At 43.0% G+C, this 16,733-nt stretch overlaps 1 protein-coding gene across 3 annotated transcripts in view; it reads left to right on the forward strand.

Moving 5' to 3' along the window:
• NRP1 (neuropilin 1) overlaps positions 1 to 16,733 on the forward strand; it is a 249,366-nt gene that overhangs the window by 214,513 nt on the left and 18,120 nt on the right. For all 3 annotated transcript variants that reach the window (XM_078663336.1, XM_078663334.1, XM_078663335.1), the window contains exons 12-14: positions 432 to 494; positions 7,969 to 8,025; positions 13,033 to 13,170. In XM_078663336.1, coding sequence (XP_078519462.1) covers positions 432 to 494; positions 7,969 to 8,025; positions 13,033 to 13,170 — 258 coding nt within the window. The remainder of the gene's footprint in view (positions 1 to 431; positions 495 to 7,968; positions 8,026 to 13,032; positions 13,171 to 16,733) is intronic.

The raw sequence follows: 16,733 nt of genomic DNA on the forward strand, positions 1-16,733 counted from the left end.
GTTTGACTGAAAACTCCTCACAATTTTGACAACCATGCATGAAGTATTGTAATTTTACTTTGATTGTTGCTATATGGTTGTATTCATACATATCGAATAAAGCTTTTTGAAATTGAATTGACAACCATGTGTTGTCACAATCAGAAAAAATGATACAAACGTTGCATTGTTCTCCTTTTATTGGAAGTCAAGGAGACACGCTGTTTAAATCTACAGGCCTGGCCTTGTGATTTGTGGTTAGGACACCCACCTAAATATGTGTGTACCCTCTGCTGTTAAACTCTGGACTTTAATCACAGATAGGACCGCCATATGTTCCCTCCCATGCATGCCCTCCGCATTCATTCGTTTTCATGAGGAAAATCACACCGTTTGATCTCTGCTCTTCCAGTGTCTTTTTTATTAATCCTAATTGCTATTGTTTTTCCCAGGTGGAACCATGGTGCTGGGTACAGAGAAACCAACCATAATAGGCGGTCGAGCACCTCATCCAGGTAAGCATAATACCATGTCACTTCAAGCACAACAAGAATGGCAGGCTTGAGCACAGGCACACAAAATGAATCCTATTTCATGCACTTTGGTGCACTGAACAACTCTCACAATGAAGCCTTTCTTCCATCTGCCTATAAATATTCCTCTTTGATGCACATGTAAATTCTCTGTAGAGAGAGGACTTGAAGCAGCTCTAATTAAGAGATGATAATAGCTGAGCAGGGGCGATACTAAGTATAGCCCAGCCAAATAGCTGCCTTTGTTTTAATTGTGTCTTCCTGATATATGTTAATCAGTTGCCGCGTGAGCTGCAGCCTGCCCCTGAAAGCGCAGTTTAATTAAATGTTGGTTGTTTACACTGTGCAGCAAATAGCACCTATACTTTATTTATTAACACACCTGATAGCACATTTGCTGGATGTATAGCTGCAGCTGCACATTTTATCGCTTGGAGCACAATTTTGGGCACTTTTTTGTGGCGATTTCTAGCCACAAGCTCAGAGTCGCTCTTTTGTTTGCCGCAGGATTGTCACTTTCACGTGAATGTTTCCTGTCGTCGTTCACACAATTGGGCTGCAGACTGCTTTTCTAAAATATGCACTGTGGGGAAGAAGAAGGCGTGCAAAGCGTTTCATACAACAATGCCTCCTTTCTTAACCCTCGGGCCCATTGAAATAGTGCACAGCGTCAAAACCATGCGAGGAGAGTGGCCCTTCTGTACATGACCTGACAGCACTCCTGACATCTGTAAGACTGAGGCTCAGAATATACGTATTTTGAAATTATTTTTCTGATTCACTAAATAACCTCCTGCCTGAAGCTTAGAATGGAGCGAGATGATCACAAGATTATGTGCATGGAGCAATATCTGTTCCATCTTTCTAATAAACGCTCATCAAATGGCAATGAATTTAATGGAAACTATTCAAGTGTGAGTGAGTGCAACTGAGTGAGTCAGCCAATCAGTCCGTCGGTAAGTGAGTGTGTCAGTCAGTCCGTCCGTCAGTACATCAGTGAGTGAGTGAGTGGAAGAGGGTGAGCAGGTCAGTGAGTGAGTGCGTGAGTGAAAGCCCATTATTGAGTGCTTGAGTGAGTGATGAATAGAAGAGTTGGTCGAGTGAACAAGTGAATGAGTTAGTGCATAGCAGAGGAAGGAGTGAGTTAGGGATTTTGTCTGGCACAAAGGGGTGAAAGATACTTCCTCTACTTGCTGGGCCTTTGCCAGTCAGAAAAGATGACAGCGATAGAAAAGAATGCTCATCTCTACTGGATTACCGGAAAGGTGCTAAACATTTTTTCATTCAATGACACTATAGAAAGTGCATTCCACAGAATCAAGGCAGACTCCGAGAACCATCTTCCCATTAGAGTATCACAGCCATAGAGTTGACTCATTTACAGGCCCTATCGTCTCAAATGAAAGTCATACAGAGTTAACCCACTCACATGGCTCGTCTTAGCAAGAACATTATATTTCACCAACATCCCTTCATACAGCCAGTTGGCGTGATGTACATCAGGCAAAACGTTTTGATGTTTTCCTGCTTCCTGGTGCTAAATTCACCCCGACCTCAGATGTCTACAGTCACTGAAAGTGTACAACTTCTTTCTTGCAGCTCCAGGTACAGCTTTAAAAGGGCTTTTGCCCAGCACCCTATATCACAGTTGATCCCATTTTGGTGATAGGCCTCATTACCCTTAGCTGGGTGAAACAGTATTGTATTTTTTAAGTTGTAGCCATATATTACTAACAAGGAGATACACCTTGGTAATTTAATGAAGACTTTTCAGGGAATCTACATTGCCATCGCCAGGGGATGCAGATTGTTAGCTAAACGTTAAAACTATTTTTCAAAACACTTATTAGAATTTAATTTTTGTTCAACTTTATCTGGTTGGATTCATAAATAGACTGTTCCCAGTGCTGGGCAGTGTGGAGGGTGCCACCTCACTGGGTGGCAAGCCAGGAGCGGGGGACCTTTGATCATACACTCTGAAAGCACGCATCAGTGTGAGTCCCAAAGGTGGATGCTTTCAGAATGCGCGCACAGGTGGCACCCCTCCACGGGCTTGGTGTCATGAGGGGGGGGGGCAGAAATGGAGATTGTCACACTGGGTGCTACCATTTCTAAAGCCAGGCCTGACTGTCCATTCCACATCCATTTAAAAAGGTGCTTCATTACTTTCAATATCACAAACCATCCATGTTGGCAATTTAACGGCCTTTGCCCCCAAAGTTCCCAGCAACCCCATCATCACCAAGCACTCCCATCTCAAACTTTCCTAGCCATGAGCAAAGTGACCACAAAGAAGTGAACATAGCGCCGATACAACATAGGTGAAAACCAGAAGAAAAAATATTGTCCACGTCACTTGGTCCTTTGTCTCCTGTTGGAAAATAGATATGCACCCGTTGTCCGCACCGACTTGCACTCAGAGAACATCTTTCCAGTGTGTAGTTGAAAACTACTTCAAAGAGTGAACCTAGGAAGAGCTGGAAACTCTGTGAACTGTGGGTAGGCCAATGCTCGGAATTTAAGCAAGACTTTGTTTGCATGAATAAGAAAAAACTTACACAGCCACATACAGATCTCTGCTGCCTGTGCTGTGCCCCAGTCACCTGAAGGCTTGTTACAACCACCAACCAAAATATTATTTTTAAGCAATAAGTTACTTGCTTGTCCCTGCTGTATTCGATCAGTTCTTTTATAATGATCACATTACATAAAAAACAGAGTAGAAGGCTGTAGTAACAAAGATGCCTGTAAAGCCCTCCAAGAAATGCTCATTTCCGTGGTTAAATCATAACCAGGCCCGACCCCAGAGTGACATATTAACAAGCTGTTGATTTCAGTATTTGCTCAATTAGGAGCCGGGGCTGAACTCTGCTGACAGCAGCTGTCAGTCGGCGAATTCCCAGCCTTGGGATTAATTCCATCTATGCATGCATAAGGGAGAGATGCGCGACCACATTAATCGACTTAGTCAGGCGTTCAAGGTTTATTAACGGAAAATATTGACACACAAAATATACCCATTCCATGCTAGGTGCCAGTCTTGGAAACAGGTTTACTGTCTGTGAAAAAAACTGCTGTAAAAATGCATGTTTTAGCTGCACACCAGAGTGTATGTATTTTCGGTGTTTTTATTCAAGATATATTAAAAATTATATGACTTTCGTCAATTTAAGCACACCATATTCCACTAAGCAGTCTTCTTTAGGTCTCTCCACTTTTTTGGCTGGACGAAGAGCAGAGACACGCCGGAAACGGAAACCAGATTCTGACATTTTTTTGCACCTAAATTCATTTTCAGTGTGCTAAAAAGCATCTATTTGTGCATTTCATCGACGCCAATAGGGGTAGAGTGTCCATGCAAAAAATGTCCATTACCGGAAAGATGGTGGCCATTCACAAATAGCCAGTTTATATAGCCATTCCCATCCAAGAAATACTTGTAAATGTAGTCTGAAATATATTGAGTCTATTATATTTTTAGAGTCATAAAGGGTAAGGAAGAGTTCCAATATGTTATGTGGATGGCCAGTAAGGGGTTTATCAACAAATACAATGTTTCCTTATATTAAATCGAGGATAAGGGTTTATGTGCTGTTGCACGAATTCACCATGTTTGCTCATGCGGTTTAGGAGCTATTCTGGATGAGAACAAGCCACACGAGAAGGCCTGGAAGGGGCATTTCACTTGTGGTGATATGTTACTTGAATAGATTTCTAAGGCTGTGAGTGGAGTCTCTGTGAACCCAACAAAATGTTGGATACCCTACTCAAATCATATGAGTAAACCCACAGCGGATAAATTGTCAGCTTTTCCTGAAACTTTTATAAATCAGCCCCAGGCATAACAACAGCTAGACACAAGACGTACTTCCTCAGCGCCATACATTAATTGTTTTTTCAAGTTCTCACAGGAAATGTCCATTGTAATTCAACATGCCACAGGAAGGGATGTTTAAAATCTAAGCAAGGAAACACAAAGACCCAGAAAATCTAGTAAAGTTTTAGAAATACCAGTGAATGCATGTGCAAGTCATTCGTAGCAATATCTGGAATAATTGTAAGATGTCCCTTTAGTGGAGCTGTGTGTGTGTTTTCCCGTAACTGCATTCCTTACTCAGATATAGCCCCCTCGAGAAAGGCAGTGTGCAGCCTTATGTCACAGTTTATCGAGGAAGATGGGGGGATTAGAAGAAAGGAAAAGAGTGTTAACTGAAGTTAATACTTCTTTATAACACCCTTCCACGAACCTCTGTGGAATCAAGAACTCTCATGAAATAGTGTTTGAGATGCCAGACCTTCTTCCAAGGGGAGCGTCTACGAGAAACTATTAATAATGGGAAAGTAGACAAATGATATAATGTCCCAGAAACAAAATTCTAAAGGTTGAAATGCACATCCCATTGCAAGAAAACAAGAACGTGATTGGTAAATGGAAACGCCCCAGCTAGATAAATACAATTTGACATGTTAAGTTCCCCCATGGAGCAATTGATATTATATTAAATAATTGGGACCCGTGTATTTCTTTGTCTTTGAAACCAAAGACTTAGATAAGAAATGGGTGTTTTTCTGTTTAATGGTTCTCTCAGCATCTCTAAACCGCTGTTGGTAGACTGTTAATGTCGTTGAGAACTATTCCAGCTTAGATGGAATCACCCGTATTTGAGCCTTGGTTTACTAATGGTTGCTTGAGCATTCTGTGCAATTTTGCACAGCACTGGTGGGGTTTCATAATGATAACAAAATCAACGTAAGACTTTGCATCACTTACTTTGCGCCAGGCAAGCATCCACGTTAATCACTAGTAATAACCCCCTTGGACTTTTTGAAAACAGTTCCCGATTCTGTTGAATGAAGGTCACACTTGCTTTTATGACGAATTGAAATTGAGCAAAATTGCTCAGTGGGATAACATATTGTGTGTCAATATTACTTATACAGTCACCAAATGTTGCTAACATTTATTTTAGCATATCAGGGCTGTATGTATTACATTTCATTGGGTTTGTTGTTCAGTGTTTGGTTTTCTCTTACAATAGCTGAAACTTTCCACTTTGCACTGCAAGCACTAATCAGTACGAAGTGGGGCTCTCATGGATGCTTCCATAAACACGTCGGCTTAACTTCATTATAGACTGGAATGGCCTTGGCGTCCTTATAGGATGTCAGTGCTGTGTACTTCAAGGAAACTCAGTTGCAGGCAAACCAACATATACTACCAGCCACCACCAGTGGAGAGCAGAAAAAATGGATTACCATTCACGATCTTCTACATGTCAATTTGTGTGTGTGTGCGTGCGTGTGTGCGCAGAGCGAATATTTGTTAAAAAATTCAGACTATCCAGAAGGTCCACATGAAAACTTAATTGTTCTTGTTAATGGGTGTGATAAAGTCTGTTGAATAAACAGTCAATATATTGTATATAAACAATTCATGATCTTTGCACGGACACTCCTTTAAAGGCACAAGAATTGCTCAATGGTACTAATAGCCATTCTTGCTCCTCAGGCCAAGACAAGAGGGTGTAACTTGCAACTGGAAAAGCTAGCATGCTTGTTTACAGGTTATTTAATAAAGTCAGGCTTGTCTTTTCCTAAAGACTGTCTGAATTAACAAACACGTTTTAAAAAAAGGGTCAATTTACAAATCCTTATCAGCATTAATTCAGAAAGTTCTTGAGAAAAAGATGTTCTCGATATATCTGACTGTGATTGACTTTTTAGTGTAAAATAATAGTCTCTTCTGAAGGTACCCCATCAACCACAGGGGCGTAGCCTGGTCAGTAAGACTAGGCGGTGTGAGCTTCAGATTTCCAGACAATCACACTGGGACATCTTGTTAAAACACATTATATGAGTAGCAGGAACTGAGGGGGGGTTAAGGGGCAGTGGAAAGAGAGAGGAGTGTGGATTGTTAGTAGTACTAAAAACGCAATATTTTTCAAACTAATCAGCTTTTTTTAAGGCTTTAAAAATATATACAAGAGAGTGAGTGTGTTTTTGTCAGCGTGGGCATGCACAAATCCCAGGTGAATTCCGACAGACACTTCACATTAAACGACTGAAAGCACTTGTATCCAACTGTTTACTAGAGAATACATTTTTAGAGGAATGTAGCTCCACAAACACCTCCCTTAGAGCTGTGCTCCCGACCTGACCACCCCTCCTCCCAGACTACCCCCTACCCGCATAAATTTCACATTTCCTTCCTGAAGCAGTGTGCATGGGATGCAGAGGGTCGGTCACTTTAGGAATGAAAATTGACACAGTGATGTGGATTGGAAGAAATTACGCAAGTAAGGGAAAGGTCGAGATTAAACATCCAGGGGGGGGGGGTGACGTCAAGATCTGTACCAGACATCCTAGTGCAGAGCAATGGTTTAGGACTGAGCTAGCCTCAATATCCTGCTTGTGTGGCATTAACATGGGAAGTGCCAACTTGTCCCTATAAGCTACAAAGATTGTCTGCATGATGGAAGGCTTGATGAGGGGAAGTACCATTCCACCAACACTAAGGTGACAAAACTCCTAGCCCTGGCTCTGCATGGGGATGAGGACAGAGAACAAACACAAGAAGAGGCAGGGTGGATATCAGCTGCACGAGTGCCTGCGAAGACAGGGATCCGGCAGAGCGGAGGCAGATGTCTGACGTAGGGATGTTAGAAAACGGTGACTCGGGGTGGGGACAGAAGTAGAAGAAGCTATTTCATTACTGAAGAATTGCAGAGGGCCCTGCAAGTCCACCTGGCTACTTTGTTGCAAAAAGTGCTTTTCATCCATTACGATGCAACCAAATCCAACCAGGAGGTATCTACGTAAAGTGGTGAAGCTTGCAAATGTGAAATAGGCTAAATCCTGTTTATAGAACTTCAGTTTATAGCTACCTCCTTTTGATTTACTGTAACTCCCTTCAGGTATATGATCTAGTGGAGTGACTTGGCAGTTGTACTGTCAACAGCGTAAAATAAAGATTGGCCTAAGCTTCACACAGACAGCGCTCATTGTTTGAAGGCATGCATTATTATCTGATAGCCACAAATTATGTGCCAATTCGGAAAAGTGAAAGACGAAATATTGTTTTTCCCTGCTCAAGTCAAACTGCAACTTAAAGGCCCAATACGGTTTATAAAGGAAAGAAAGGCAACAATTCAAAGCCTGACAAAATAAACATAAACTCAGCCCAGGCTTTCTGCGGTCAAAAGTCAGCGAGGAAATGATTCGCTTGAAGGACATGGCCCGTTAATCTGTTTCTAAGATTGAAATCTCTGCTTATTTACGTTTGGAGGCTAAGATTTGAATCTCTTCAGAGCCGATATTACCTACTCTGGCACGTCTGTGAAATCGTTTCATGCCCTCCATGCACCGTGTCTGAAAGCAGTTCCAGAATAGATTGTTTGTCCTCTTTTTCCTCCCACTTACCATATTGATCTCATTGCTCGCTGTGTGTTTTTTCCAGGAGGCCCGGCGGTGCTGAGTTCAGAAAGGCCCTCTGTGGACGGTGTGGTGCCACCAGGTAAAAGACTTTTTCCGCTGCTTCAAGAGTGATGAATTGACAAACTTGTCTAAGAGCGAAATTTTCATTTGGATTGATCCACGAAAATAAGAGCTGCAAAAGGTTGTCTAACAAATCACTTGTAAGAATTCATGCATGCCTGTAACATCAGACTTCAATCTGTGATTGGACGGGGTGCAGTCGGTACCGACCCGATTGGGGTACAATCAATCTGCTAAAAATGCATATCACATAATTCACAGCCATTATGAAGCAAAACTGTGTGTATACTCTAGCACTTCCAGTGGACACGCCCCTTTCCTCACCATTGTGGACAGTCGCCGATGACGCCAGTGTGTAAATGCCCCGCACCCATTACGCACCCCAAGATGGGCAGAGCACCCTGTGTTGACAGTGTCCACCGCTTCAGTGCCGGCTTCATTAGCTCGGCACCAAGTCACTGAATACAGCAGTTTTGCTGAAGAAGACATATTGGGTACATTGTGCCACCAATGATGTGGGTCCCAAGCATTGCTTAGGTTTGGCCCTAACAGGAAACAGAGCCATGGTTCTACCTTTTTGAAGTATACAGTAAGGAAAAGTGTCACCCATCTCAAATTCAATTAGAGGGTAAACAACCTTAACGCGGTCATTACATCGCGTTACCTTTACAACGTGGTTGTTACAACGACCGGGTTGTTACATAGCAGTACATTCCACCGGAAATCATTACAGCGACATGCTCTAGATGGCGGTCTAAACTAAGGAATAGTGTAATTTACTATTCCAACTACTTCCCTAGAGTTGCACACACTAGAGTTGGAATAGTAAATTATATTATTCCTAAATCCAGCGCGCCATCTAGAGCAAGTCGTTGTAATGACTTGCATTGTAATGTACTGCGATGTAACAATGCGGTTGTAACAACTGCGTTGTAATCACATGCGTTGTAAACGCATGCAATGTTATGGTATATAATCAGTTAGAGCAGTGGTCTTCAAACTTCTTAAAGCTGCGTCCCCCCTGTAGAAAAAATGTAAATGCTCGGGCCCCCCTCAACTTTTTTCACAATTATTCTGCTAAATTAGCAATGTTTAAAAATGTCAAAACAAATGTAAACATTGCAGTCAAGCTCTGTTACCCCTTTTTACACATACTCCCAGTCAGGAAATAAATGACAAAAGATGTTAGTGATGGCCCATTACAAGGTGGCTTACTGCTGCTCATGTTTTTAACACTTAAAACAAAACATGAAGCTTCTCTTGGCCAGACACTGGCTCCCCCTAGTTTGAAGACCAATGAGTTAGCATCAGATAGAACTGCTTCACAATTCACTGTAGTGCCTTGATTCTCTTTCCATCATTCATCTGGGACTTAGTGCCTTGAGCATGTGGTTGGGGAAGTCTGATACCTTTAACATCAGGCTTAAGATGGTCTGGTGAGTTAAACACTTGATGATGACATCTTGTCTGCTGGTAAGGAGTTCAAGTTCACTGCCTATGAATGGCTAAAGGACTGGATGAGGCGCAATTTAAATGCAAGTTTTGCTTGTACTTGAGCCAACATACTACTGGAGAAATTAATTTGGAAACATGTTTTGTACTGTTATCCTTGCATACTCAGAAATGGCTGAAACAGTTTTGCTCAGATTTGACAAAGATCTAACTAATATGAAAGATTTGCTGATTTTTTTGCTTTGTTAATTTATGGGCAGCTTAGAAAGGCAATGTGTTAAAACTCCCCTTAGGTGAGCAAAATGATACCTTTTCCCATTATCTTATTCATATTTCAGTTTATAATATTGCAAGTTCAGAAATCCAGAATACACTACACTTACATTCTGGTCTCACAATGCTGTTCAAAGGCAATGCCCAGAAAAAGCCTGGCAATAGAAGTGCGAGAGCATAGGACCAAGGCGGCTTCAGCTGTCATCACATAAACCATTTTCTCCTTTCCTTGGTGGAACATACCGAATCCAGTGCGGGGGTGGAAGGCCTATAAGGGATATGACAACAATTAGCACAATTAGCAGGAAAATAGGAGCAAACTAAAGAAAAGGCTAAAGAAGAAGTGTAGTTAGGCAAAATAATTATTTTTTCAGGACCTTACAAGCAGGTCGGACCAATAACCAGGCATTGGGAACAGCAGTGGTGGCATTGTTGAGCCAGCAGCAAAGTAGGCATCATTTTGAGTAGCGGAGGGTGGGGGGTAGCAGGTGCTACCATTAGCAGGCGTTTTGAACCCTGCTCTCGGGACTATGAAGACAGCAGCTTGACTGGAGAGTAAACAGTGCTCTAGAAACGGATGTATGACATTACAACGCATACTTTTACATCGCATGCCTTTACAACGCGGTATTTACAACGAATACCATTACAACGCATAGTGCTTTTAGGCGCTGGATAGTGATTTATTTAATTTACTATTCCAACTCCAGTCCCCGTGGATAGTAGGGAAGGTGTTGGATAGTATATTAAATACATTCCCTATCCTAGAGCGCCCCCCAGCGCAATGCGTTGTAATGGTTTGCGTTGTAAAAGTTGCGTCGTAAAGGCACTGCGTGGTAAAAGTTGCGTTGTAAGTGATGTTTCCCCTAGAAACTGTTCATTTTATATAGTTTGCTCTTCTCGCCATTCCCTGGTCTTCTAGAAGCAAACAATCGGTCATTCATTGGCTAAGTGGAGATAACAAACAGCCCTGGGATATCTTTAAGGTTGAAGAGTGCATGATGCCACATCTGCTACCCCCCCCCCCCCCCCCGCATTATAGTGAATCGATGATCGTGTCAACATTGTGCAACATTAGGATTAAAAAAACTAAACTGCGGCACCCCTCCACCTGCTCCCAACGAGCATCAAGATGGTCACTTATTAACCAACCTTGAACATATAACTCCTGAATTTCAAAATTGAGCCAGCTTCCAGGATAGAGCCCGGTCTCTGGCTGGCTTATCTCCTGGCACGCGTTTCCAGTAACCCTCTGTAGCCCTCTGTAGCATCCACGTTGGCAAACATTGGGCTGCTCTGGAGAAGTTCCACCCAGAATTTAATTTGCTGCCACAGTGTGATGAAGAGAAGGTAGAAGAACAGGAAAGCACTCCGGGGAACTGATGGAAAAATATCTGTCTCTGCTGGAAACGCAATGGGCTTTGGAGATCTAATAGTGCACCACAGGGCCCATTTATGGATAAACATTGAACGACTCGAGAATGCTATTAGAGCTGCTGGTATAAAGGGCTAGGCGTGCATGTGTCAGTGCCAGATGGTTTGCTGGGAACCATGTGATACGTCAAAAGGCAAAAATGTGTGGCAAAAGGGAGAAACTGTGCTAAAATGTTGAAAGCAAACCTTCAACCTCCCACCCGCATTGCGGAGAGGCTCAGAAGGGCGTGGTGCTGAGTGGTAACCAGGGTTGGTGCCACAGCTGCTACACCTAGTAGTGAGTCGCGAAGGCGACAGCAGCGCCCCTGGCCTCACCCTTCACCTATCCGCGTTGAAGAGGCTGCTGAAGATCCAAAGTTTGGGAAAGGCCAGGGTCAACCCTATGACACCATTACGAGCAAACACATTCACATCGTCCGCCCATGCTTTAAACAACCTTGATACATTTCATGAAGTCAGCCAAAGTGCTACATGAAAACCAACAAACTCACCAGCTTTGAAAGAGAAATGCATCAAAAATAATCCACCCCAGCTAAATCAAGAAAGTACACAGCGTGCCTTTCGAAAGAACTGGATGGCTGCTGACTCACAGAGCACTCTGGCTTTTAGGTTTTATAGCAGCAACGCTTCTGCAGCAAAATCAGCGGTTTTCTCTGTTTATATAATGCATACACTTTACAGACGAGCCGCACTCGCCAAGCAAGTGCATTGTGCGGTAATGGAGGCCGCGCACCGAAGAGGATACTAATACTACGAGCTATAAATATGTTGTCCTTTGGCTTCGGCAGGCCCATAAACACATCACTTGAAGATGGATCTCTTCCTCCGGCCTCACATGCCGCCGTGTCCCCCACTGCATAAGTTCACATGCTTAGACGCATTGTCTGCTTGGCGTCGCCTGCGCCTGAGGTGGGTGGGGCCCGCTTCCTGCACTAGGCCCTGATGGAAGTCGGGCTACCATGCACGGCTAGCGAATTGTTTTCATTTGCCACAAAGCGATGCGACGTCCTGGGCATAAATAAAACCCACAGTCCCTATCGTAGATCTTCTGAAGAGTGTGTGGAGCAGTTCAGGAAAGCCGAAAAGCATCGAAAACAAGATTCCAAGCGCATTCTGACCGCAATAAACTGCGTCAAACCAGACTTCCCCTGGTTTATGCGGGGATTTTTAAGAAAACCACTAAGAAAGGCGGTAGCAAAGTGAATTACTTTTTCTGTTAGAACTAGAAGTCTATACGTTTTCGCTGTTTCAATACTGCCACCTAGTGGGTCATTTATGAAGGAGGCGAACTACAGGAACCATGAAATATCATATGTACCATTCTGAATTCCAAACCATTTCTATACACAATTGCATCTATGAGCGTGATCAGGAGGTTTGTTTATTACTCAACATGATGGTACCAATTTTTACACTACCCTGCACACCTATCCACCTCATCCTCCCTGCCCAAAACTTGAAGTATTAAAGTCTGAACCAGCCGCGGTGGGAGTAAAGCACTTGCCCTTCCTATCTATGGTCTGGCGCTCAACCCACCGAGCTATTTTAAGGATTGCTGTACGTTTTGGCTCTTTTCGATAATAAATGCTGTCACGCATTTCCCCATGGCAATAGTTTTTCAAATACATTCGGTACAGCTTTTAGTTGCCAGCCACTTATCGCAGAGCTGAATAGGATTTAGAAGTAATTTTCTTGCACCCCAGTCTGATGTGGTTACCGCTCTAGGGTCCTGACTAGGCCATTCCCAAGAACACCAGCTTTGCTTAATCAATTAAAACAAATCGCTACATGCGCTTGATTAAAGTGACATAAAAGACATACAATACATTTTAATGCAATGCTTCTCTCTTTTCCCGTGCCTCTACAGATATCCTGGTTGATAACTTCACCTGTGAGTTTGGCTTCGGATCGGACAAGACCCTGTGCCAGTGGGAACACGACACCCAAGTGGACCTGAGGTGGTCGATCCTGACTAGCAAAATGGGGCCCGTCCAAGACCACAAAGGTAAGACAAGCGTCACATTAATGATGCCACTTACCACATTGCATTCTGTAAAGGTATACTATTTTTCTCCGTTTGTATTTGGGGTGGTTTGTGCTGTACAACTGCAGTCAAAATCAGTGTTCATTTAACGCCCATGTAGACAAACATATGAACATTAATACGTACAGCAACTCAAAGTTATGAAGAAAATATGCTTGATCTTTCCATTCAGCACCCAGGTACATCTGATGTCACGGATAGGAGGGTCTGTCTGAAAATCAAAAGCAGCCTTGATGAAAGGGTTTAAGTGGGCACCCCATTACAAAAGGCTGCAGCTAGAAATGGACTTCATGGTTCAATTCATTGTGCACTGCATTGTTCCGCTCACACGGAGGCTCTGTGGCCGTCGTTCTAGCAGTGAAAGAAGCCTCCTGGCATGCACACCACTGGGAAAATACCAGAGTGGCAGGATGGCAGGTCGGTCCCTGCTCGACAGAGAATACGACAGCATAGCAATATAGCCCTCACTGACTATTACATCACAGGAGTTCAATGGACAGCAAACATAAAACCATTTTCAGGACTCATAGCAAAATAGCACGTTGCCTTTGGAGCACTCCCTATGCACTGGAAAAAGTACATTTTGTAGGTCTTTTATGCAGATGTGGTGCCACCTACTAGGCACCCAAAAGCCACTGCCCCACCTTGCCTTATTGAAATCCTGAGCCTAGCTTTGGAATAAAAGTAAACCAGTCACAGAGTACTCTGTAAAATGTGATTAGTCAGAGATCTGTGTGGGAAGAAATGTACATTAACAAACAATGTTCAAATGCACAATATGAGAAATATATGTAGGCTGAATGATGGTGATTTAAAGGGCCAAAGGTTTCACTTACAATAAGTTAAACTTACTAACACCCATCCATCCTTAAGATAGCAGACCATCGAACAACCATTCATACATGACCCACCTTGTGTACTGCTTCACTTGAATTATTGGTGGTTCGATTCAAGATTCAATAGAACTAAAAAGAAAAATAATCAGGAATTTAGAAACCCATGACCATCCCTAAATTGTGGCACACAGTTTGATTGCCTCTTATCCTTGAGGTAATTTCATTTGCTGAGTGGTGCAAGGCAAGTGTTTTTAATCATTCATTCATCTATTTTAAGTGGTCTGTCTGCTGAAACACACCACTCCTGCCAGCACAGTTCCAAAATTCATGCATAAAACATCATCAACAATTGAGATTGGGCTAATAGGTTCCTTTATATCTGACTCAGATGAACAACTAGACAATCACTCATAGAAGACTACAAACATGCCCTTTTCTATTAAGTTGTTTTGTGTTTGGTGTGTCCTTTATATATGATGTGTTCATATGTGATGGTGAAGTTATTAGCACTTATACATGTAAAACAAACTCATAGACCGTGGTTACAAATGGGCCAGTGAAAGGCATTTACTAAGGTAAATATATATTTTTCTTAGTTTTTCACTTGGAAATGAGGCATAACATGAAGAATCGTTATTTAGAGCACCACGTCTGCATCTTTTGTATTTTTATATGCCTTTCCCCCACAATACATTTCAGCAGGTTTGATATGCTGACATCTGTCGGGGTAAGGCAGTGGGGTTGTGATATAGACCACACAACTTGGAATTCTTATTTGCACTGGGATTGAAATTTAACACACAGCTTATATAAACAGAGCGTTAGACGTTGACCATACAATAGAGATGGAGACTTTCCGATGGACCCTAGTAGTGGTCACTTTAAAATTATTTTCAGATGTCTCTTTCTGTAGTACCCTAACAGGTTAACAGTCTATCCCCTGTAATGAATGCAGTGTCACCAATTAATAAGGAGCACAGAATGTCAGTCAAGTGAACTTTACACAAGATGACATATGTTGCTTTAATGAACCCTCGTGTAACTCCTTTGGTATCGCAAGAGGCAGCTGATGTTTGTATCCCCTTACTGTAAAATCTCTTAGAAATAACCACCGTTTGTAAGTGTTGAAAGACTGCTGGCAACCGAGCCCCTTCCACATCTGCTCTCCTATCAGCACTCATTTGCCAGAATCACGTCGAATTTCTTATTACAGATTATAGCCTGTTTAGACACAATTAAGTTAGTATCTTATTGGAAACGTTTCCCACCCTGTATCCCTTAACCTCTTTACCATGAACACACACTACTCTGAATTTAGGGGATGATTAGGATGGTGGGGAGACCGCCACAGACAGGCTTTCGATGGCGATCTCCCCACCATCCTAAGCAGCTTTTCCGCCGCCAGATTTTGATGGTGGGCAGTGTGCAGGCAGGCGGAAATTCTGACTGCCACGCATCTGACGGGCTCCTTGACCCTGCAGGTGCGCCGGAGGGCTTCCCAATCACTAAAATGGTGGTGGTGCCTATCAGGCACCACTGTAGGGATTAGGATGTCTCCTCCCCTCCAGCCTTGCCATGCTGGTTCCCCCACCATGAAAAGGCTGGTGGGGATGGACATTGGGGGCCCGTAGCAGGCCCCCCTTCAACTATGGCCTTTTTTTTGGGTGTGGGGCGCACCTATGGTGCCCCCTATAAATCCCTGTACAAAGTGAAAGGCACCACATGTTGCCCGTCACATAGTACAGGAATATGTAAAACATCCCCTTTTAACATTGCGGCGGGTGCACCCTCTAAAGGTGGGTGATGCGACCGCCACGGCGGTCGCAGCCTAATACCTATTGTGGGACTGCCGCCTTGTTGGCGGGTGGCCCTAAAATGGAGACGATGTCGGATGGACTGAAGTCCGTCCACCATCGTAATCAGGCCCTTATTTCCTGTGACAAGATGTAGGCTTCAGGTTTCAGGCCGCAGAGTCATATCTTAACAGATTTGGTGCTGCCTTTCTCTTTCCTCCTAGTGCAATGCAGTGCAGCAACTTTGGCTGCTGTACTGCATTTCACTAGAATATTGTAAGTCTCCCCCTAAATGTCTTAGGCATAAATGTTCCTTGAAAACTGGATGTGGTAGAGAATGATTCTGATGTACATCTCTTATGGTGCTCTAAAGTTTGGTAATACCCTACAGCCCTTATTAAAGAAGGCATCGCCCTGCAATAGGCTTTGGTAGCTTGCAAAAAACTCTCATGACCTCGCTCATAACATCACAGATGGCATCATGAACAAAATCATTGACATAGCAATATTTTTTGCTTTACATGGTGAAGAAAGGCTGCTGCAGTTTCACTCACAAGGAATGTATATCCTGACAGATGCTAAAGGAGGCTGTGGGGCTTCAACCCCACTGTTAACATCTAGATATGCTCTCAGATGCCAACGATTTGGGAGAAAGGATTGTGCATTTGCACTCACAATCCATGTATATCTTGGCTGACAATTCAAGCTGTTGTTTTACTGCAACACGACTGTCAACATCAAGATACTCGGGCACTAAATACATATGGAGAAGAGAGAATATTGTAGCTGTCACGCTCATATTTCAGAAATATCTTAACAGACATTAAATACAAAGATCATTTTCGTCAGACTTTGTCAGTCTCGGGGAGTGGGCAAAATGTGTGCATTTGTGTGC

This window comes from Lissotriton helveticus, chromosome 10, assembly GCF_964261635.1.
Source record: "Lissotriton helveticus chromosome 10, aLisHel1.1, whole genome shotgun sequence".
NCBI classification, from domain to species: Eukaryota; Metazoa; Chordata; class Amphibia; order Caudata; family Salamandridae; genus Lissotriton; species Lissotriton helveticus.